Raw genomic sequence first — 25405 nt, 5'->3', positions numbered from 1 at the left:
TTAAACAGTTCAAGAACAATGTAACCCATTAAGGTAAGAGAGCATCCGGGGACCTCTTGGAACCATAACAACTTAATTTAGATGAAGTTGTCATGGTGATCAGAGTGTTCTTTTAAAAACCTTGTGCGAAAGTGTAGTTTACAAGCATATGAGAGGCCACAATCACCATCATTGCATTAGGATCATTTGGAATCTTGTTTTTTCTGCAGCAGAGTTGTGCCGTATGTGGCAAATTATGTATAACAAGGGATGATAGATTTCTAGCGCTTGTTGTGTGGTAAAGAAGCCGAGTCTCTTCTTTCCAGTTGTAAATAAATTGTATGCAAATAAAGGGTAGTAGTGCCTTGGAAAAAGTCTCAGATACAGGTCGATATGCAACAAGAAGAGAGGACAAAGGTTAGGATATAGTGTAGTATGTAAGTTTATTAATTAAAGAAATGCACTTAGTGTGTGGAACTGGTAATTGGCTCCAATTTAGCATGCCTGGGCAGTATAATCCCTGCTTGTGAATATGTAGGAGGTAATCCTAAAGTATATAAAAGGAACAGAGTAAGCCACTATAGTGTAGTATTTCAGATATATTAAATGGAGAGAATATATATGTGTACACTTACTTTAAACCTTCTGATGGCTCCTAGTGAATAGCAGTGGAATGAAACCCACTCTTTGATGGTGTGTGTGTTTGAAATCCCCACCTTGGTGTTATGGTTGACACATTGCTAATGCCTGAATAATAGGTAAAACGCGTTGTTGTGTTCTATTACAGTTGTGTTTTTATAAGCTGTGTTCAATAAAATTAGTGACATTTTTGTATTACTCCTGGATCTTCCTGTTTTCTCCTGACACTTGGACATCATCTTCCATGGTGGGGAATATACCACCTACGCCTTATGGATTGAGCAAAACCATTTTTTACTCTACGTCTTTGAGTACTTTTCCTATCATTTTTTTTTTTTTTAACTTTACAATGAGCACTATATTGTATTTTTGGTTTTATTCACATAACCTCATGGAGAAGATTTAAACTATAATATATCCAAGAGTGGGGATCATTCCACTCCATACTATTCACTAGGAGCCATCAGAGGGCTCAAAAATAATGTAAGTGTATATCTAAAATACTACACTATATTGGTGTATGTTCTCTATTTCTTTTATATACCTCTGGATTACCTCCCATTGAACCAAGACATCTACTACTTATGTGGGATTTATACCGCCCAGGCATACTACAATGGAGCTAATTATCAGCTCCACACACTTTAAGTGCAGTTCCTTTAGTTTTTTCTTCAACCCATCATTTGCATACTACACTATATCCTCACTTCTCGCTGCAGATCGAAATTATTATTCTTGCCGATTATATAGCGCCAACAGATTCCATAGCGCTTTACAATATTATGAAAGGGGTGATTTAACTATAAATAGGACAATTACAAGAAAACTTACACAAACGATAGGTTGACGAGGGCTCAAACGAGCTTACAGTCTATAGGAGGTGGGGTATAAAACACATTAGGATAGGAAATTGCAATCAAGTAAGGTGGGAGTGGAGCAGAGCTGGAGGAGAGAGCAAGAGACAAGTACCGTATATACTCGAGTATAAGTCGAGTTTTTCAGCACATTTTTTGTGCTGAAAAACCCTCACTCGACTTATACTCGAGTTAATGTCTGTATTATGGCAACTTACATTGCCATAATACAGACAAGGACCGCCGGGCTCATTACAAGCCCGGCGGTCCTGTTGGGGGGCTGGCAGAGAGCATTAACTTACCTTCCTGCAGCTCCTGTCAGCTCCCTTCTCCTCCGTGCAGCTCCTCTGTCAGCTCCCACTGTAAGTCTCGCGAGAGCCGCGGGGTCACCGCGGCTCTCGCGAGACTTACAGTGGGAGCTGACAGAGGAGCTGCACGGAGGAGAAGGGAGCTGACAGGAGCTGCAGGAAGGTAAGTAACCGCTCACTGTAAGCCCCCCCTCCTACACAGCCCATACACTGGACCACCAGGGAGTGAGAGCCCCCCTCCCTGGCAAGCTAACAAGCAGGGAGGGGGGACGAAAATTAAATCAAATATAAAAAAAAAATACAATAAAAAATATTAAAATTAAAAAAACTTAAAATATTAAAATAAAATGAAAAACTTAAAATATTAAAATAAAAAATTTATAATAAAAATGCCCTCCTCCCACCCAGTACACACACACACACACACACACACACACACACACACACACACACACACACACACTCTGCATTATATACACACACACACACACTCATACAAACAATCTGCATTCCACACACACAAACACACACTCTGCATTATATACACACACTCATACAAACAATCTGCATTCTACACACACTCATACAAACACACACACTCTGCATTATATACACACACACTCATACAATCTGCATTCTACACACACTCATACAAACACACACACACTGCATTATATACACACAGTGTGTGCGTATATAATGCAGAGTGTGTGTTTGTATAAGTGTGTGTGTAGAATGCAGAGTGTGTTTGTATGAGTGTGTGTATATAGTTCTAAAAATCACAGAATTTCATAGCCCCAAGTTTTACCCTCGACTTATCCACGAGGCATAGCATATTTCACAATTGTTGGTCACAAAACTGCCCTCGACTTATACACGAGTATATACGGTATGTAAGGTAGGGGTTACTCTGGTAGGCCATAAGCTTTCCTAAAGAGATGGGTTTTAAGGCACTTCTTAAACGATTGAAGATTAGGGGAGAGTCTGACGGGGTAGGCAGATTATTCCATAGGAAGGGAGCTGCCCACGAGAAGTCCTGCAAGCGTGAGTTGGCCGTATGGGTGCGAGCAGCGGACAGGAGAAGGTCACGGGCTGAGCAGAGAGACCGAGAAGGGGCATATCTATGGATCTGTGAAGAGATATAAGAGGGGCTAGAATTGTTCATTGCTTTATAGGTATGGGTTAGCACTTTGAATTGACTCCTATAGGATACAGGAAGCCAATGTAAGGACTGACAGAGGGGTGAGGTGTGAGTGGACCCGCTAGAGAGGAAAACCAGTCTGGCGGCAGCATTCATTGCAGACTGTAGCGGGGCAATACGGCTTTTGGGAAGACCAATTAGGAGAGGGTTACAGTAATCCACACGGAAAATTACTAGAGCATGGACAAGCTCCTTGGTACCATCTTGCGTAAGAAAGGGGCGGATGGGGCTATGTTTTTAAGATGGAATCTACAGGATTTGGCAACATAGTGGATGTGAGGCTCAAAGGTGAGGCCAGAATCAAGTATGACACCAAGACAGCGCGCTTGCAAGGATGGATTTATGTGCATACCACTAACTTGAGGGGAGAGCGAAAGAGGATCAGTATTAGGAGGAGGGAAGACAAGGAGCTCCGTTTTAGAGAGAGTGAGTTTCAGAAAGCAGGAGGACATCCAGACAGAGATTAAAGAAAGGCAAGCAGTGATACTTTGCAAGACGGAAGGGGAGAGGTCTGGAGTGGAGAGATATATGGAGAGATATATCTGGGTGTCATCAGCGTACAAGTGGAAGTTGAATCCAAAAGAGGTAATAAGTTTGCCAAGAGATGCAGTATAAAGAGAAAAAAGAAGGGGACCAAGGACAGATAGCCTTGGGGGACTCCAACCGAGACAGGGCGAGGGGAGGAGGTATCATTAGAAAAGGAGACACAGTATGTGTGTGTGTCTGTTAGTGTGTGTGTCTGTTAGTGTGTGTGTGTGTCTGTTAGTGTGTGTGTGTGTGTCTGTTAGTGTGTGTGTGTGTGTCTGTTAGTGTGTGTGTGTGTGTGTCTGTTAGTGTGTGTGAGTGTGTGTGTGTGTCTGTTAGTGTGTGTGTCTGTTAGTGTGTGTGTCTGTTAGTGTGTGTGTGTCTGTTAGTGTGTGTGTGTCTGTTAGTGTGTGTGTGTTTGTTAGTGTGTGTGTCTCACTGTGTGTGTCTGTTAGTGTGTGTGTGTCTCACTGTGTGTGTGTGTGTGTCTCACTCTGTGTGTGTGTCTCACTGTGTGTGTCTGTTAGTGTGTGTGTGTCTCACTGTGTGTGTCTGTTAGTGTGTGTGTGTCTCACTGTGTGTGTCTGTTAGTGTGTGTGTGTCTCACTGTGTGTGTCTGTTAGTGTGTGTGTGTCTCACTGTGTGTGTCTGTTAGTGTGTGTGTGTCTCACTGTGTGTGTCTGTTAGTGTGTGTGTGTGTCCGACTGTGTGTGTTTGTTAGTGTGTGTCCGACTGTGTGTGTTTGTTAGTGTGTGTGTCCGACTGTGTGTGTTTGTTAGTGTGTGTGTCCGACTGTGTGTGTTTGTTAGTGTGTGTGTCTGTTAGCTAGTGTATGCGTATCTGTCAGTGAATGTGTGTGTATTTAGAAGGCGGGGAAGGGTTGGGTGCGGGTGGCGCGCGCGCGCGCGGGGGGGGGGGGGGTGTCTGAGTTTTGTCCTGCCTAGGGCAGCACAAAACCAAGATACACCACTGGGCGTGCCCTTTTCGAGGTGCATGTTTGGAGCGGTGCTGCAGCGTTCAAGGCAGAGGTGAGGGTAGTGTTATATGTTGAGATGGCCAGTGAGGGACAGGAGAAGGAAGGGATGGATAGCGGTTGTGAATCAGTATTAGCTAACATCTGCTGGAGGTCAATAGAATTAAGGTTCCTCCTGAGTTGAGTGGGGTTAGGCTTAGGATGTTGGGTGAGGGGGTACTTGAGAGCCAACGATAAGAGGTGGTGATCAGATAGAGGAAATGGATTGTTGCAGATATAAGATACTGTACATGCATAAGAGAAAATGAGGTAATGAGTATTGCCAGTTACGTGGGTGGGAGGAAGTAATTGAAAGTAGTTTAGAGCCTGCTCAGGTCAAAGGTGGGTTAATGGGAATATTGAAGTCCCTGAGAATTAGGGATGGAATATTAGAAGAGAGAAAGTAGGGTACTCAGGCAGCAAAGTGGTCAAGGAAGAGGAGAGGGGAACCAGGGGTCGATTTATTAACGGGAATGTTAACCGAGAAGGGTTTGAAAAGGCGAATCAAATTAATTTCAAATGATGGGAAAGAAAGGGAAGGGGAGTGGGTAGAGGTTTGAAGGAGCACTGAAGTGAGAGGAGAAATCCTACACCACCACCTTTACATTCAGAGTGTCTTGAATTGTGGGTAAGTTGAAGACCACCAAAGGATAAAGATGCAGGGGTAGCAGTGTCAGAGGGGGAGATCCATGTTTCTGTTAAGGCTAGTAAATCTAGGGAATGAGAGATGAAGAGGTCGTGGACAGCAGTGGATTTTGTAATATTGCAAACAGAGCGTGCATTCCAGAGGACAGTATTGAAGGAGGATTTAGAGGATGAGTAACATGAGATGGGTATGAGATTGGTGTGGTTCCTTGCGTTAGTATGTGGTGGGTTTGCCAAGATGGGACCGGGTTTGGAGAGACATCACCAGCTGTGAGGAGCAGAAGGAAAGAGAGGAAGTGAAGGTGGGAGTAGGATTTGAAAGTTTTGTAGGAGGGTATGTATATAGAGTAGTTGGAGGAGAGAGACTGGGAAGGTATATGTAGCGTGCATGGGATGAATAGAGAGGGGAGTAAAGTGGAAGTAATGAAGATGGTGTCGCCCGGGACAGGTGAGCAGAAGGATAGGGGATATTTAGTATCTCAGGACTTTTACAAGGCACTACTTCCCTATATTGCATTCCAAATTCTGTATAATTAGACACCCTTTCTCTCTGTGGGGTTAAACCAGGGGTAGGCAACCTTTGGCTCTACAGATGTTTTGGACTACATCTCCCATAATGCTTTTACAGCCATATTGCTGGCAAAGCATCAAGGGAGATGTAGTCCACAACATCTGTAGAGCCGAAGGTTGCCTACCCCTGGGTTAAACAAACAAAGTTGAGGGCTGTCAGAAGGGTGAGTATATATGAATTTAATCCATTCATTTAGAATACTAAACCAGAAGGTAATATTGTGTGGAACTGCATCATGGATAAATGTTTATTTTTTTTGTTTTTAATCTATGCTAAGAGTTGTATTTGTACTTCACAAAATGTCTTAGGATGGGAAAGAAAATCGAACTTTGAATGGTTTTAGAAGACTTCGTGCCGCAAGAGGCCTGAACAACGACAAGGATCCACTTCAAGTCTCTGTGCAAGGCCACACTTCAGCTGCTCGTAACTTGCTGTGCAGTTCTAGAAAATCTGTACAGACCTTAGAAGAGTCTGGAATTTCTAAACCGATAGGATTAACAGAAAAGACTATGAATTGCAAGAGACCAGAAACCCTGGGAAAGGAGCCTGAACAAGTCATTAAACTCCAGTCTCCAGTAAAACGCCTGTCTCTTCTGAATTCTTCGGAGGCCTTCCCTGATGCAAGCATCCAATACACATCCCAGCAATATGCCCACCGATTAACAGACGAAGGCAACCTCCGGACTCCCAAATCTATTCTCGTTACACCAAAGAGCAGAGATATAAAGGTGCAAGAGTTGTCTTTACATCTTTTATGTTTGCAAATGTGTGAAATCAAATGGATTTCATGATTGAAACTACTGTCAATACTGAATTGAATGTCCTGTAAACCCTTGCTGGGTAGAGATTTATAGGATATACTCCACACTCACAATGAAACTAATGGTAGGACCAAGGCAGGCTGTGCCATTTAAATGTACCACTTGGGTCTCGCTTCTCAGCACTAGAGAAAGGACCAGAGTAGGTTCGAAATTGCTTATAGCAATGATTGACAGGGAGCGAAGATGTAGAGAAACAGTTTCAAGATAACAAAAAAAAAATTTTTAAAGCGTAGATTACATTTTATTTTTCAAACCTTACAAATACATAATTGTTAAATATAGGGATAAAGAAAGAAGAATAAAATATCCTGGGAATAGACTGTTCTCATTTTATATCACAAGTTTTTATTTCTAAGTTATTTAATGCATTGATAATAAATTCTCCTGTACAATACATGTAAGCCCGAGACTTGGAGTTGATTAGCCCTTATTTTGCTCTTGTAGGACAATAGCAGACAAAATGTGTCGCATGCTCTTTTCTCATCTATTTTTTTCTTTTCTGTAGAGAGACGCTGGCCATGTCACGTTTTTGTCTAGTACCAAAAACAATCAACCAGCAACATGGTCAACGCACCCACTGCTTGGTTACGACTGGATAGCTGGTGAGTGTGAAATGAGCTTGTTAAGACGTACAATATGTGTCATATCTGCTCTGGAGAGCTGAGAAACAAGCTTGTGAAACAAACTGCACTGCTAACTATGTATCTAGATGCCCTAAAACATGCAATTCCTCAGTTGATATAATCTGTTTCTCACTGTATGTAGAGTTTGATACTCTTCTTGCTAGCACTTCCATATTTTAAGAGAGTAGACTGTACATTTTACAGGATATAAAGCAACTGACTAAATTATATTCATCCAGGTGTCCTAGAACTGGACTCCCCGATCACCGATAAGTCTGATCAATTCTTCTCTGAGATCCAGGAATTCAGACGTGTTAACAGGGAGGAGTGTGTGCTAGATTTTTATACTGAGTGAGTATCCTGTCCCATTAATGTACCACAATAAAAACTGCTGGATCTCACAAGATGCAACATAAAACTGTTAACTAAGCTAAATACCATTCAAAGATTAGCCCAGAATACTGTGTAAGTGTGCCTTAAAGGGCTGCATACCATCATGTTTCACTAATTATTTCTCTTCAGAGCAGAAGATCTGGATTCTGTTGAGTCAGAAGAAGAATTGGATGTCTCTCTAGACACTCATCAATGTAAGGATCAATCTTTATTCGTGGAACAAATGTGTCCTATAGTGTATGTGACCAGTGTCTTCAGTGTATATTGCCTCTCTCATGTTGTTTTGTTTTATCATAACCTAAAAAATACACTATAGTCACCAAGACAACTTTAGCTTAATGCAGCAGTTTTGGTGTATAGATCATACCCCTGCAGTTTCACTGCTCAATTATCTGCCATTTAGGAGTTAAATTACTTTTGTTTCTGTTTATTCAGCCCCAGCCACTACTACTCTGACTGTGACTGACACATCTTACATAGGGGGGAAAAAACGGTTTAATTTTCAATAAGATATTAACCTACCTTCTAAGTTTTTATATTCTGCTCTGTAAATTGAACTTGAATCACACATAGGAGGCTCCTGCAGGTTCTAGAAGGCTATTAACAGAGTAGGCGATGCAAAGGTCTATAATAAATATACAATAAAGGAAGTTTAACCCCTTCCCGACCAATGACATACCAGGTACGTCATTTAAAAAAACGGTTGGTAATGACCGCGAACGTACCTGGTATGTCATTTTAGTAAATAGCCACTTACCTGATTGCTGGCGATCACATGGCCGGAATAGCCAGCTTGTGAAAGTTAAATAAAAGTTTATAACGTACATAAAAAGTACTTGGATTTTATTAAATATATATTCTAAGCACTTTTACATACACCATTATTAAAAGTGTATTTTTATATCTATCTATCTATCTCCGTTTTTCCAACCCGGTGCTCGTTTGCACTAAATATGTAGAACAAAAAAAATCCGCACTCCCAGGTAGTTCACATATAACTTCTGCACTTGAAAAAGTGTCAAACTATCAACATTTCTGTTACACATAGGAACTTTCATCAGGACAAACACTAATGATATAAAACAAGGCAAATAATAACTTACAGTTCAGCTGTGAGGTGGGCTGGCGTACTGACTCCCAGGGCGCATGAAGGGATGCTAAAATCAGCTGAGTGTATACGAATTATCTTTACAGATGTCCTTGTTTACTAATTATCTTTACAGATGTCCTTGTTTTCAAGGACATCTTGTGAGACAACAAGGAGCGAGACCAGGTTCACATCCTTTCCCTCCAAGATGTCCTTTTTAATATTGGCCGGCACCATGTGTGCTGGATTAATAATGTGTGGGTTTTGTCAGGCCAATTGGGTTATTAGCAGATAGGGTGCTGGGGAGAATAGCCGAGTCAGGAGTAACTGGAGTTGATGGAGAACTTGTTTGGTGTCCTGAGTCCATCATATCCAGTTTGTCATTAATCCGAACTAAAGAGGATAGAATGGATAACAAAACAGCCTGTAGGTCGGAAGACTGGCCACTACTAGATCCTTCTGCTGCCTGGTCGTTGTCGGTCTGGGTATTTAGTAGTCTGTACAATGCCGCTTTCCTGGCTGTAGCTGGATAGTAGAGGTTTCTCTTGCGTAGCTCTGCAGTGATTCTTCGGATGGTCCAGGATCTGAGGAATAACAGACTTGCGGTGTTGCCATCTTGGGGCGGGGTCACTGATCTGGCTGGTGTACTGGGAATCAGTAGTTCTTCCCCGCCCTCGGGTAGTTGCAACATACTATATCGTTTTAAAATCTAGGGATCACAGACTGAATCGTAAATTGTCTATCCCTGAGATTGTGCTAGCATTTGGGATGTATAGGGACGTGATGTGTTCAGTCTACCCTGACAGGAAGAATTTGACCTTTACCTCCACAAGATTGTGAACTTGGTGCACAAGTACCATGGCACGTCATTCTAGGACTACCACTGTTCTTTCTCTGCAAGGGCGTCTGCATCACTGGCACAGTTCAACTACCAGGTAGACTCGAGCATCCTGGATACGGAACTGTTTTGCAGACGCTTTGCAGGCCTCAAGACTCCAGCTTGTTCTTTCTGTTCATCTGCTTCCCACACAGCAAACTTATGCCCAAACACCCCGGAAGTGAGTGCCTTCTACCCCAACCCCATCCCAACTACGACATTTAGACAAGACAAGGTTCTAAAAGACAAGTTAGGACGGAAAATTGTGTTTTTAGGCAAGTCTCAAATTCGTAACCATTTTAACGCAGGCACCTGCGGTAACAGTGCCTGCAGACTCTTACACATATGCTCACTGTGTTTCCGGGCCCATGCCAAGACTATGTGCCCTAATAAATTATACCCAAAGCCTTGCCTATCGTCTACACTGCCACAGGAATTGTTGTACAACCACCCCTCACCACATCTGGAAGAATTTCTGGTGGCTGGGTTTACGGAAGGATTTCACACGGGTATCCTTTATATGCCATCAGGGATAGTCGAATGCAAGAACTTACAGGTTGCTCTTGCTAGCACTGTCAATGAGTTGTTACAGAAGCAAGTAGATCAAGGTTTCGTACCAGGTCCTTTCAGCTCTCCACCTTTTTCGGTATGGAGGACCAATCCCATAGATATATTTACGGGTAAGACTGCTAATAAACAAAGGCTCGGGGGCGGGGCTTGGGAGCTGAGCTGAACGGACGCCATTTCCAACAGCTCCCGACCTTGCAACGATAATCTTGAAAATATCACAAGCATCTTAATCCTCTCGCAGACATCAACCCCACTCCGAGCATTGGGTAACCGAGAGGAGCCGACTAATGCCCTTCTTTCACCAAACGAAGCCGGGAAAGGAGAAACTTAAACACCGGGCCTACCTCACTCCCACGAGATACGGCCTGGGGTCTCTCCTAGACGGCATCGGGACGGAATACAGCCCGGACTTGGAGGAGACAATCCCCACACCACACAGCAGCCCCACTGCAACCATGGGGCGCCGCACGCAAAAACAGCACCCGACAACGGCAGCAGACCAACCGAACATCGGGGAAATGCTGCAACGACACGCACCCTCCAAAATGGCCGCCACGAGATCCTCCACAGTAGGCCTCCCGCCGGCGCTACCAGAGCGGGCTCACTCACCGGAGCTAAGTCCTGAGGACAAGCGACCCAACTCACCCCTGGTTTGCACAGAGCTAAGCGAGAACACGTTTGCTACAAAACAAGACCTACAAACATGGATGCAGGAGATTCAATCCCTACTAGCCGCGGATATTGGTACCCTCAAGACGGACGTACGTAAAACCGCGGAGAGGGTGAGTGCCATGGAAGGGGACATGCAATCACTGACAAGTGGGACATCAAATCTCACTGCAGCCCTGCAATCCCTGCAGACAGCCCACCAAGCACTAGCGACCCAGGTGGCCACCCAGGAGGACCGCCTGCGTCGCAACCATATCAAGCTCAGGGGAGTCCCGCAAGGAATCACCCCAGAGGAGTTGCCCCACTTTGTGAGGAGGCTTTTAACCTCCATACTACCGCCAGCCACAGCCAGAAAACTCACCCTAGAGGGCGTATTTCGTCTGCCAGCAGGGAACAACACACCAGCCACGGAGGCTAGAGACGTTATACTAAAATGTGCCACAACACATGATAAAGCAGCAATACTGGCAGCAATTAAAGGCAAGACTCCCCTACCGTTCGAAAACTCCAATCTGCTCTTCTTTCAGGACCTCACTCGAGCGACACTACACTGGCGGAGATCGCTAAAACACTTAACGGGACGCCTGAGAACCGCAGGCATTCAATACAAATGGTGCACGCCGCGGACCCTGCTGATTCCGCACAACGGGACCGTTCATAGAGCCATGTCGGAGGCAGACATTCTTGCAGTCCTACCACTCCTGGGACTATCGGACGCTCCCCAGTCAACAGTCCAGACAGGACCATCCCGGATGGGAGATCCAGCCACTACGAGACCATTTACCCCCCGATCCCCAAGCACCGGCTCGGAAACCTGACGCAACTTGCAAGCAGACATAGCCAACCCGGCTCAAGCGGACTCCAAAACACCTGCACACTGAACTGTTACTCTTCTTATATCTTTGATTGGTTATTTTGTTTTACCTGTTATTACCTCCGTTATTAGCCCACACACTCTGTGCCACTCATTGTCAGGATCGGGACAGGGATCCAACACGCAGAGTACAAACAGTAGCCAGATACGTATACCGGTCCTTAGAATGGCCGGACTAACGTAAGTAGTACAGTATAGAATGGTCAAAGACAAGCCGAGGTCGAGGGAACGAGAAGACAGGTAAGCGAGAGACAAGCCGGGTCAGAGGGATAACAGAGATAAGCAGAATAGTACAACAAGCCGGGTCAAAACCAAAGAGAATACTAGAATACAAGAGCACTGAGTGACTAGACAAGCTAGAACCACGACAGGGCAATGAGCTGACGAGTGAAGCAAGCTTAAATACCCTGAGTCCGGAGAGTAGACACGCCTCAGCTGAGTGCTGATAGGATAAAGCCAATAGAGTGGCAGGTCGCTCGGGATAGCGTCAAGACGTCACGTATCGAGCGTCATGTTAGAAAAGGAAGCGGATCCCTTGCGGCCAGCGTTAGAATGACTGGATGGACCGCGAGGAACGGGAGATATGGCGTGTCTAGACGGATAAACAACTAAGTCTCTACCCTTCTCAAAGGTAGAGACCTCAGGTACCCTGACACTCATTCACCCACGCACTCATTTACCCACGCACTCAGTGATAGTCACACACAGAGAGACAACCATAAGAGACCTCACCAACGCAGGGAAGCTCCAGACAAGCTATCTACTCCCCCCCCCCCCCCCCCCCCCCCCCGCTGTCTCCCTAGGTTATGGGGACCTCAACACCGTGGAAAGAGCTGTGACCCCACGATGACAATACTTTATAGCCGACTGGCTCACAGAGATTGACCACAACCAAAGTAGCACCACGGGTAGACCACCCATGCCTTCTCATGAACACCACAAACCAGTGCACTTACACATAGTAACTCATAGCCTCATTAAGAGTAAACACATATGATCTTAACTACGAAGAGCAGCAATAGGGGCTAATACTACTACACAAAGGGTTATACACCCTGAACCATATGTATGCACTAATACACACAACCGTTACGTAACATGTTATAAAAAAGAAAATATGTGCTGAACAACTTGACTACATACCGTGAAATGCATATTCTAACCTCTTGTATTTGTCAGTATATTGCATGAAACCAAATAACGCACAAACAAAATAAAGAATTTAAAAAAATAAAAAAATAAACAAAGGCTCATCATTGACCTTTCTGCTCTTCACGCTACAACACCACCTAGTCTTAACTCGCTCATTCCATCTGAGGAATTTTCGCTACAACACGATACCATCGACAATGGTATAGAGGCCATCCTGTCAGCAGCAGTAAGAGCCTGGATTAGCAAGACAGACATAGTCAGCACTTTCAAACTCCTTCCTATTCACTCTTCCCTGTGGCATGGTGTTAAGTGGCGGGAATCATACTATTTGTTCACACGTCTCCCATTCGGCTCACAAAACAGTCCAAGGATATGTTCGCAGAGACGTTGTGTTGGATGCTGCTTGACATCTGTTGATGCCCTACAGTAATTCACTAACTGGATGACTTTCTGACTGTAGAAAGCAACTTATTTCCACCCAGGAGCCTCCACGCTACTATACAATTGTTTGAACGTTTGGGCGTCTGTTTCACCAACTAAAACTGAAGGCCCCGTCACTATCTTTAATTTTCTGGGGGTAGAGCTGGACTTGGTTCTTATTTAAGCTAGCCTCCCCACGGAAAAGATCGACCGCATCCTGGCAGGTAATGACCAGTACATCGAAGCAGGTTCTTGAAATAGGAAGGAACTCCAATCCTTGTTGGGTTCCCTCAGTTTTACAATGAAGATCATACCACAGGGGCATGCATTCATATCAAGATTACTTTGTCTTTTCCCACAATTCCTGTCGGATTCCTCCCGCATCGTGCTGGATCAGCATACCAGCGCTGACTTATGCATGTGGAGGGAATTCCTATGTAATTGGAATGGGAAAAGTATATTTATCCCGGTTTTAACTGCCAAATCCTTTTCAGTCTGGACGGATGCCGCTGCCATATTCAGTAACTGTCCAGATTACATTAATGATGTCTCGGAGTTCACTACCACCTCAGCCTCAGAACTTTATCCGATAGTGGCCACTGCAGTCATATGGGGCACATGCACGTCAGGTAATACGGTATGTTGTTTTTCCGACAACATGGCAACGTGCCATATTGTTAACAAAGGACGCTCTTCGTCCCTGACCATCGTGCTTTTCATGAAGAAGTTGACATGGCTGGCGGCTAAGCATGAATTTTTCCTGACATGTATACATATTCCGGGGTTCCGGAATATCGCAGCTGATTATTTTGTCTTGATCTCGAATTCAGGAGTTCCAGACAGCATTGCCAACAGCAGACTTAGTAGCAACTCCAGCTCCACAGTGGCAGGACATGGTTATGGATTAGATAATTTACTTGCTGACTTGCTCACCTCTCACACCTAAGTCTTTCTGCAAACATGAGGAAATCCTATGATAAGGCTTTTCACATTTTCAATAGATTTTCGCTGGAGTTTCACATCACGGACAAGTTCTCTAGGGAAACATTGGTAGCGTTCATCTCTTTTTGCCGCCTTCAACACCATTAAATTATACCATGCCGGGATCCAACACCACATGTCCTAATAAACAACACTCCCTGTCATCCTATCAGGTTAAAGCCATATTAAAAGGTAAAAGACTCCTCACCTATACCTACCCCTCCACTATCACATGTTCCAATCACTTTCAGATCTCCTAGATGCATCACCATTCGAGATTAAAACCGCCATCTATTTAGCATTCTTTGGCTTTCACCTACCTAGAGAATTCACCACCACCAACACTTACTCAGCTGACTTTGTCACCAAAACACAACTGGTGAAAGCACGACCATTACATACTTAAAGGGACACTATAGTCACCTGAACAACTTCAGCTTAATGAGGTTGTTTAGGTGAGTGCTACAGCTACCCGGAGCCTTTTTCTTGTAAGCACTGTATTTTCTGAGAAAATGCAGTGTTTACATTGGAAGCTTGGAACACCTCTTGTTGCAGTCAATCAGACGGCCACCAGAGGGACTTCCGAGTTCAGAGGCCCTAAAAAGGCCTCTCGTCCGATGCATTCTGGGTGAATGCATCAGACGGGCTATCAGCACACAAAGCACTGTGAACGCGCTTTGTGTGCTGACAGCCTGTCAGCACTGCTGTGGGCGTGGCTTCAGCTGACAGCTGAAGCCCGAACCCACAGGGATGCTGTCTGGCCACAATAGTGGTTGAAGGGAGGGGGGGGACGGACCTACTCTCCTCCCCCCCCCGGCCCCCACCCCTGAGCGGTGAGTGGGGGCCCTAAAAATAAGGGTGGCACATACTGCCCCCCCGGCCCCCACCCCTGTGCGGCGGGTGGGGGCACTAAAATTATCAATAAGGGGGGACCTATTGTCCCCCCCGGCCCCCACCCCTGTGCGGTGGGTGGGGGCCTTAAAATAAAAAATAAGGGGGGGACATACTGCCCCCCCCCGGCCCCCACCCCTGTGCGGCGGGTGGGGGCCCTAAAATTCACAATAAGGGGGGGGCCTACTGCCCCCCCCCCGGCCCCCACCCCTGAGCGGTGGGTGGGGGCCCTAAAATCCACAATAAGGGGGGGGACCTACTGCCCCCCCCCCCGGCCCCCACCCCTGAGCGGTGGGTGGGGGCCCTAAAATTCACAATAGGGGGGGGACCTACTGTCCCCCCCCGGCCCCCACCCCTGTGCGGCGGGTGGGGGCCCTAAAATTCACAATAAGGGGGGGGGACCTACTGCCCCCCCCCCGGCCCCCACCCCTGAGCGGTGGGTGGGGGCCCTAAAATTATCAATAGGGGGTGGGGACCCTAGTTAACCCTCTCCCCCCCCCCCCCCAAAAAAAAAACTTATCTCCCTACCTACCCCCTCACCCTAAAAATAATGAGGGGGGACCCTTTAACTAAAAACCTGTAAAGAAAAAAAAAATAAGATAAAAACAACTTACCATTCGATGTTTTCTTTCTTCTAAAATCTTCTTTCTTCAGCCCCAAAAAAGGCCAAATAAAAATCCATAATAACCGACGCAATAAAAAAAAAAAAAAAAAAACCCGAGCGCAAAAAAAATAATCCATCTTCACCCATGGAGGGCTCCGCGCAGACTGAGCTCCGCAGGGCGGGGGAAGGCTTATAAAGCCTTGCCCCGCCCTGCAATTAGGCTAAGAACACTCTGATTGGTGGGTTTAAGCCAATCAGAGTGCTCTTTGTCATTTTACAAGCGTGGGAAAGTTCTTTGGAATTTTCCCACGCTTGTAAAATGACACAGAGCAATGTGATTGGATGGCTTGAAATCCATCCAATCACAGTGCTCTTTGTCATTTTACAAGCGTGGGAAAGTTCTTTGAAATTTTCCCACGCTTGTAAAATGACACAGAGCACTGTGATTGGATGGCTTGAAATCCATCCAATCACAGTGCTCTGTGTCATTTTACAAGCGTGGGAAAATTCCAAAGAACTTTCCCACGCTTGTAAAATGACAAAGAGCACTCTGATTGGCTTAAACCCACCAATCAGAGTGTTCTTAGCCTAATTGCAGGGCGGGGCAAGGCTTTATAAGCCTTCCCCCGCCCTGCGGAGCTCAGTCTGCGCGGAGCCCTCCATGGGTGAAGATGGATTATTTTTTTTTGCGCTCGTTTTTTTTTTTTTTTTTTTTTAATTGCGTCGGTTATTATGGATTTTTATTTGGCCTTTTTTGGGGCTGAAGAAAAGATTTTAGAAGAAAGAAAACATCGAATGGTAAGTTGTTTTTATCTTATTTTTTTACAGGTTTTTAGTTAATGGTCCCCCCTCATTATTTTTAGGGTGAGGGGGGTAGGTAGGGAGATATTTTTTTTTGGGGGGGAGGGTTAACTAGGGTCCCCCCCCCCCTTTGTATTTAGGGCCCCCACCCACCGCTCAGGGGTGGGGGCCGGGGGGGGGACAATAGGTCCCCCCCCCTTATTGATAATTTTAGGGCCCCCACCCGCCGCTCAGGGGTGGGGGCCGGGGGGGGGGACAGTAGGTCCCCCCCCCTTATTGATAATTTTAGGGCCCCCACCCGCCGCTCAGGGGTGGGGGCCGGGGGGGGGACAGTAGGTCCCCCCCCCTTATTGATAATTTTAGGGCCCCCACCCGCCGCACAGGGGTGGGGGCCGGGGGGGGGACAGTAGGTCCCCCCCCCCTTATTGATAATTTTAGGGCCCCCACCCGCCGCACAGGGGTGGGGGCCGGGGGGGGGGACAGTAGGTCCCCCCCCTTATTGATCATTTTAGGGCCCCCACCCGCCGCTCAGGGGTGGGGGCCGGGGGGGGGGACAGTAGGTCCCCCCCCTTATTGATCATTTTAGGGCCCCCACCCGCCGCACAGGGGTGGGGGCCGGGGGGGGACAGTAGGTCCCCCCCCTTACTGATCATTTTAGGGCCCCCACCCGCCGCTCAGGGGTGGGGGCCGGGGGGGGGCAGTAGGTCCCCCCCCTCATTGATAATTGTAGGGCCCCCACCCGCCGCTCAGGGGTGGGGGCCGGGGGGGGACAGTAGGTCCCCCCCTCATTGATAATTTTAGGGCCCCCACCCGCCGCACAGGGGTGGGGGCCGGGGGGGGGACAGTAGGTCCCCCCCCCTCATTGATAATTTTAGGGCCCCCACCCGCCGCACAGGGGTGGGGGCCGGGGGGGGACAGTAGGTCCCCCCCTCATTGATAATTTTAGGGCCCCCACCCGCCGCACAGGGGTGGGGGCCGGGGGGGGGACAGTAGGTCCCCCCCCTCATTGATAATTTTAGGGCCCCCACCCGCCACACAGGGCGGGTGGGGGCCCTAAATTATTATTGATAATTTTAGAAAGCGAGCTGAGCTGTCAGTCAGACAGCTCAGCTCCCGAACGCGCATTCCGCGCACATGCGCGGTAAAGCGCTCAGGTTCTTCATAGGGCGGCATTCAATGCCGCTCTATGAAGAACGCGATTGGTCCAGCGCGAAGCCGTCCCATTGGGCCCCGCGATTTCGTCATTTTGACGAAAAAGGGGGCGCGGCCTAGCGGGGAGCTCGGCGCTGGAACGGAGGTAAGTTTTTAATATAAAAACACCGAATTTTTTTTTTTAATGAATGAAAGTTCATATAAAAGCAAGAAGGAAGGCTGGGGGACCTGTCTTTCTTGCTTTTATATGGTGACTATAGAGTCCCTTTAAACAAAAACTGGTGGAAAGGGTCAGGCGGTAAAAATCACATATTACCCCACATGCAATCAATGGTGCCCCGTCAAAGTCTTGGACCTTTACCTTTCCTACGCTCAAAATACCCCTAATCAACCACTTCTGGCTTTACACAGGAAAATACTCACCACTAGCAGGTTCATGCTGTATGGTTAGGTGTTAACCCGGCTAATTACTCAGGTCGTTTATTCCGTATCTGGGCCGCCACCATGGCTTCCAAAAGAAATATTCCCGTACACATCATCAAAACCTTAGGTCAAAGGAAATCCACTGCCTACACTAGATGCATACCTCAACCAACACAAGAGGACTAACATAATTTTTTAAAGACAAGCTTTTGTGAGAACCTCCCTTTCTCAAGTCTAAAATGCTTCAGACTTGAGAAAGGGAGGTTCTCCCAAAAGCTTGTCATTAAAAAATTCTGTTAGTCCAATAAAAAAAGGTATTACAAGATAACATTTTTTTTTTTTTTTTTAAACATCTACATCACTGTACTAATATGGGTGGTATCACTGTACTCAGGAGATGTTGAGATGTTGCTGAACACATGTTGGGGTGTTCTTTGGCAGTAACCCTTAAGTTCTCAGTACAAAAATCACCTATTTTTTTTAAAAAAGAAATTTAATTTGGCATAGATTGGTGGTAAAATGGTTGCATGAAAAGAGGTAAAATACTCCAAGTTTAATACATTAGGTTGTCTCCTTTTAAAACATATATACATGTGAAGGGTTATTCAGGGATCCCTGACAGATATCAGTGTTACAATCTAACTTGTGTTAATTTTGGAAAAAAATGGTTTGGAAACAGCAAAGTGCTACTTGTACTTATAGCCCTGTAACGCACCACAGTCATAAAAGGGGTTAAAACCGTTTAGGTGATATTCCCTTTCCAGATGCAAAGGCAGCTACTAAATACACCAATCCGCCGAACAGGAGAAACCATACGAAATGCTCCAAACCATACGAACGCTCCAAACAGTCGAACTGGAAAAAACATACAAAAGGTTTATACTCCCGAACAGGCAATAGTAAAACCATACGAATAACCCCCCCCCCCAAGTACAAGACGAGGCTCTGTATTGAGTATCAGCAGGTAATCTGTTTAATCTGGGCTACCTGCTCGGTATTTATGCAGGTCTCCAGGTGGACACTCCCATAAGGGACCTGGTGGGAAACTGGGACACAAAGTACATTGACCAATAGAAACAGTTTAACAGTAAACACTCTCACGTGCACATTATAATCCCTCCTCTCTATACTGGAGATAATTGGGAAGTAACTCAATTATCTCCGAGGATAGAGGCAAATCTCCATTTTACACATGGTGAGGAAAATACATAAAAATATACAATATTACAACTACCGAACAGAATAGATACATTCAACATATCCCCAGATTGCTTAGATGTGAGCGCACATTATTACCGAATGGCGCTCAGATAACATACATACAGTTCAATCGCCATGGAGCTAAAGTCTTTCACATAGTCTTTCGTTATACGAATGGCATAGCTATCTGGGGTAGCACTGTTCACACAATCAAAGTACCGAACGGCCCGGCGTTCGTACAAACGAATGAGACAGTAGAAGGGAAGTCGACGGCTTCAGCGGTGTTCATGTGAAAGTCATAGCCAGTTCCAGGGAATCATTGACGAACACAGCTGAGCATTCGTCTGTTTAAGATGGCCGCTGCCACGCGTTCGGCTATACGAACAACAGCCACCCAGCGTTCGTCAATGAAGCTGCGGTTAACGGCAGCTTCAGGGAGGTAAATTGCTGGCACACTCCTTACCCAGGTGGTCTGTTCATTCGTCTCTTGGTTCGGTAGATTCAATTTACCGAATGCCCTGGCAGAAAGGCACAAAAAAGCCTTTCTGCGGGGAGTAATAACGGTTTTTACATGGGGGCCATAATCCTGGGGAAGCAGGCGGGCAACCAGGCTTCTCCAGACTATAGTGGCGAGGTTGGTTTTGCCACAAGCCCTATAACTTTCCAAAAAAAAGCTAAGAACATGCTAACATTGGGTATTTCTAAACTCAGGACAAAATTTAGAAACTATTTAGCACGGGTGTTTTTTGGTGGTTGTAGATGCGTAGCAGATTTTGGGGGTCAAAGTTAGAAAGTTTTTTTGTTTTGTTTTTTACATTTAGTCTTCATACTTTATAAAAAATCCTTATAGTAAATTACATGATTTGATGAAAATAATGGTATCTTTAGAAAGACCACTGAATGGCGAGAATAACGGTATATAATATGTGTGGGTACAGTAAATGAGTAAGAGGAAAATTACAGCTAAACAAAAACACCACAAAAATTTAAAAACATCCCTGGTCCTTAATGGTAAGGAAATTGACAAACGGCCTGGTCACTAAGGGGTTAAACATTAGATCTCTCTTTGCAGGAAGTGTTCAGGAAGGCTGTCTAAGTCACTTGCAGTCTGGATATATATCTATATATCTCCAGTATAGGAGGATGACCAGCACTCGCAGACTTTTGAAGATAAAATGTATATTTTTTATTGAAGATTTATTAAAACAGGAAGGACCAACGTTTCAGTCCCCGTCCGGGACTTTCATCAGGATCAGGTGTTCAGGAAGGCTGTTTAAGTCACATGCAGATAGCGGTGACTAGGGCTGCATAAACAAAGTTATTTAACTCCAAAATGGCAGAGAATTGAGCAACAAGACTGCAGGGGCATGCTCTATACACCAAAACTCTCTTTTTATGCTAAAGTTGTTTTGGTGACTAGTGTCCCTTTAAATCTTATAATATGTGATCTATATATAAATAATTTTCTTTTTGTTGCAATTTTACCTAATGGAATTTCTTGCAGTATATATTATTTTTCAATGCTTTATTTATGAGTTCAAAGATTCAGCAATACAGAAGCAAAAAGAGTATGACATGTCATATCACAGTGGCACTTAACACAATTCAGTACATTCAGTCAGCAGTGCATTGTCTCGTACAGAATATGAGAACCTCAATGTTGACCTTAGAGTACCTCGCAGGCCAAGCTGCAATCTTTGTGTCTAATCTTTTGTAAGTGGTCTAAAAAGTGACCCCTTCCTCTATTCACCTCATCCCCAACTATTTTTAATTTAACAAATATATTAAATTGGCAATGGAGACCTTCTTGAGGTGTTTAAACAGTTGCATTGTGTTTACTATGAGGGACAACCAACCAGGGCCCTCTGGGTGTGACCACCTAGTCTCAACTTATTCGCCCCGGGCCCCCAGAGGACCACGAGCCCAGGCTCCTTTCTGGGCCCCTATGGAGCCATGTCTCTGTGTATTTTTTAATTGGCTGCCAGTGATCATTTTCCTAACGCCTCCCGGCACCTTACCCCCTTTGTGCCCTTCACTAAACCCCCATTCAGATTCTCTGCATATTGATTTTGGCTGCACTACAATCCAAGGCCAGTGCAGATGGGGTCGCTGACCGTACCCTTACTGGACACTCCTGACTTAAAGTATTTATCAAGTTGCACAGCATAGGCATCAAATTAGCATTTGATACAATTTACATGAATTCATTGGTTTAGGTATCTGAAGCTAAAATAAAGCAAACTATGGAGGTTTGTGCTCACTGTAATATGTCTTGTTTTTCCAGGTGTCTACTGTTATCGAGTAAATAATCGCTTGTTTACATCTCCTATTGGTCCAGTGTCTGCCTGTCCTATCTGTAAAAAGCGCAGATCTAGACGTCCACCTACAGTAGAGGAGCCTGCATATATCCGGTTAGTTACTCATGTTTCTGCACTCCGTCATTGACAGTTCTTTTAACTACTTAAGGACCTAGTGTTCAATGCCATGATCACAATCTGGTTCTTAAAGACCATACTCCTGATACAATTGATTTCACATCTCTATAAAGCTTAAAAATTGCCAAATGGGAAGGACTTTCCATTCCAAAGAGCCTGCGTAATTGTAAATGAGTAGGACATTCCTTTTATAGAGAAGATTTCATGTTAAATTTGGGATATTCATAACCAAAGTGTGTTTCGTTCTCTAGGGTGAGCATCCCCAGATCTACTCTTCTGCCTCCATATAAATACAAAGCTCACCGACGAAAAAGCTTTGATCCCACAGACAGCCTTGCATTACCATCAGTAAGTAGCTAATAATATCTATACACCCTGAACACTACTTGTTTCACTGGGATATTTCAGAGAATCACTTCTGAGGGTCTAAATCCTTCATATACTGCTCTGGAACATACTGGTGATCAGTTTCTCTCTAAACCAGTACAAACCCTGTAATATACTGCCCTCCTACACTGTGTCTAAACCAATACAAACCCTATAATATACTGCGCTCCTACACTGTGTCTAAACCAATACAAACCCTATAATATACTGCCCTCCTACACTGTGTCTAAACCAATACAAACCCTATAATATACTGCGCTCCTACACTGTGTCTAAACCAATACAAACCCTATAATATACTGCGCTCCTACACTGTGTCTAAACCAATACAAACCCTATAATATACTGCCCTCCTACACTGTGTCTAAACCAATACAAACCCTATAATATACTGCCCTCCTACACTGTGTCTAAACCAATACAAACCCTATAATATACTGCACTCCTACACTGTGTCTAAACCAATACAAACCCTATAATATACTGCGCTCCTACACTGTGTCTAAACCAATACAAACCCTATAATATACTGCGCTCCTACACTGTGTCTAAACCAATACAAACCCTATAATATACTGCGCTCCTACACTGTGTCTAAACCAATACAAACCCTATAATATACTGCGCTCCTACACTGTGTCTAAACCAATACAAACCCTATAATATACTGCGCTCCTACACTGTGTCTAAACCAATACAAACCCTATAATATACTGCGCTCCTACACTGTGTCTAAACCAATACAAACCCTATAATATACTGCGCTCCTACACTGTGTCTAAACCAATACAAACCCTATAATATACTGCGCTCCTACACTGTGTCTAAACCAATACAAACCCTATAATATACTGCACTCCTACACTGTGTCTAAACCAATACAAACCCTATAATATACTGCGCTCCTACACTGTGTCTAAACCAATACAAACCCTATAATATACTGCCCTCCTACACTGTGTCTAAACCAATACAAACCCTATAATATACTGCGCTCCTACACTGTGTCTAAACCAATACAAACCCTATAATATACTGCGCTCCTACACTGTGTCTAAACCAATACAAACCCTATAATATACTGCGCTCCTACACTGTGTCTAAACCAATACAAACCCTATAATATACTGCCCTCCTACACTGTGTCTAAACCAATACAAACCCTATAATATACTGCGCTCCTACACTGTGTCTAAACCAATACAAACCCTATAATATACTGCCCTCCTACACTGTGTCTAAACCAATACAAACCCTATAATATACTGCCCTCCTACACTGTGTCTAAACCAATACAAACCCTATAATATACTGCGCTCCTACACTGTGTCTAAACCAATACAAACCCTATAATATACTGCCCTCCTACACTGTGTCTAAACCAATACAAACCCTATAATATGCTGCGCTCCTACACTGTGTATAAACCAATACAAACCCTATAATATACTGCGCTCCTACACTGTGTCTAAACCAATACAAACCCTATAATATACTGCCCTCCTACACTGTGTCTAAACCAATACAAACCCTATAATATACTGCGCTCCTACACTGTGTCTAAACCAATACAAACCCTATAATATACTGCCCTCCTACACTCTGTCTAAACCAATACAAACCCTATAATATACTGCGCTCCTACACTGTGTCTAAACCAATACAAACCCTATAATATACTGCGCTCCTACACTGTGTCTAAACCAATACAAACCCTATAATATACTGCGCTCCTACACTGTGTCTAAACCAGTACAAACCCTATAATATACTGCGCTCCTACACTGTGTCTAAACCAATACAAACCCTATAATATACTGCCCTCCTACACTGTGTCTAAACCAATACAAACCCTATAATATACTGCCCTCCTACACTGTGTCTAAACCAATACAAACCCTATAATATACTGCCCTCCTACACTGTGTCTAAACCAATACAAACCCTATAATATACTGCCCTCCTACACTGTGTCTAAACCAGTACAAACCCTATAATATACTGCGCTCCTACACTGTGTCTAAACCAATACAAACCCTATAATATACTGCCCTCCTACACTGTGTCTAAACCAATACAAACCCTATAATATACTGCCCTCCTACACTGTGTCTAAACCAATACAAACCCTATAATATACTGCGCTCCTACACTGTGTCTAAACCAATACAAACCCTATAATATACTGCGCTCCTACACTGTCTAAACCAATACAAACCCTATAATATACTGCGCTCCTACACTGTGTCTAAACCAGTACAAACCCTATAATATACTGCCCTCCTACACTGTGTCTAAACCAATACAAACCCTATAATATACTGCGCTCCTACACTGTGTCTAAACCAATACAAACCCTATAATATACTGTCCTCCTACACTGTGTCTAAACCAATACAAACCCTATAATATACTGCGCTCCTACACTGTGTCTAAACCAATACAAACCCTATAATATACTGCGCTCCTACACTGTGTCTAAACCAATACAAACCCTATAATATACTGCCCTCCTACACTGTGTCTAAACCAGTACAAACCCTATAATATACTGCGCTCCTACACTGTCTAAACCAATACAAACCCTATAATATACTGCGCTCCTACACTGTCTAAACCAATACAAACCCTATAATATACTGCCCTCCTACACTGTGTCTAAACCAATACAAACCCTATAATATACTGCGCTCCTACACTGTGTCTAAACCAATACAAACCCTATAATATACTGCGCTCCTACACTGTGTCTAAACCAATACAAACCCTATAATATACTGCACTCCTACACTGTGTCTAAACCAATACAAACCCTATAATATACTGCCCTCCTACACTGTGTCTAAACCAATACAAACCCTATAATATACTGCGCTCCTACACTGTGTCTAAACCAATACAAACCCTATAATATACTGCCCTCCTATATTGTGTCTAAACCAGTACAAACCCTATAATATACTGCCCTCCTACACTGTGTCTAAACCAATACAAACCCTATAATATACTGCCCTCCTACACTCTGTCTAAACCAATACAAACCCTATAATATACTGCGCTCCTACACTGTGTCTAAACCAGTACAAACCCTATAATATACTGCGCTCCTACACTGTGTCTAAACCAATACAAACCCTATAATATACTGCGCTCCTACACTGTGTCTAAACCAGTACAAACCCTATAATATACTGCGCTCCTACACTGTGTCTAAACCAATACAAACCCTGTAATATACTGCCCTCCTACACTGTGTCTAAACCAATACAAACCCTATAATATACTGCGCTCCTACACTGTGTCTAAACCAA

At 44.5% G+C, this 25405-nt stretch overlaps 1 protein-coding gene across 1 annotated transcript in view; it reads left to right on the top strand.

Moving 5' to 3' along the window:
* MIIP (migration and invasion inhibitory protein) overlaps positions 1-25405 on the top strand; it is a 43826-nt gene that overhangs the window by 11436 nt on the left and 6985 nt on the right. The window contains exons 3-8 of the mRNA XM_063436507.1: positions 6043-6462; positions 7061-7157; positions 7418-7529; positions 7701-7765; positions 21557-21683; positions 21959-22055. Coding sequence (XP_063292577.1) covers positions 6043-6462; positions 7061-7157; positions 7418-7529; positions 7701-7765; positions 21557-21683; positions 21959-22055 — 918 coding nt within the window. The remainder of the gene's footprint in view (positions 1-6042; positions 6463-7060; positions 7158-7417; positions 7530-7700; positions 7766-21556; positions 21684-21958; positions 22056-25405) is intronic.

This window comes from Pelobates fuscus, chromosome 11 (assembly GCF_036172605.1).
Source record: "Pelobates fuscus isolate aPelFus1 chromosome 11, aPelFus1.pri, whole genome shotgun sequence".
In the NCBI taxonomy this organism is placed as follows: Eukaryota; Metazoa; Chordata; class Amphibia; order Anura; family Pelobatidae; genus Pelobates; species Pelobates fuscus.
This window is presented reverse-complemented; position numbering and strand designations above follow the sequence as displayed.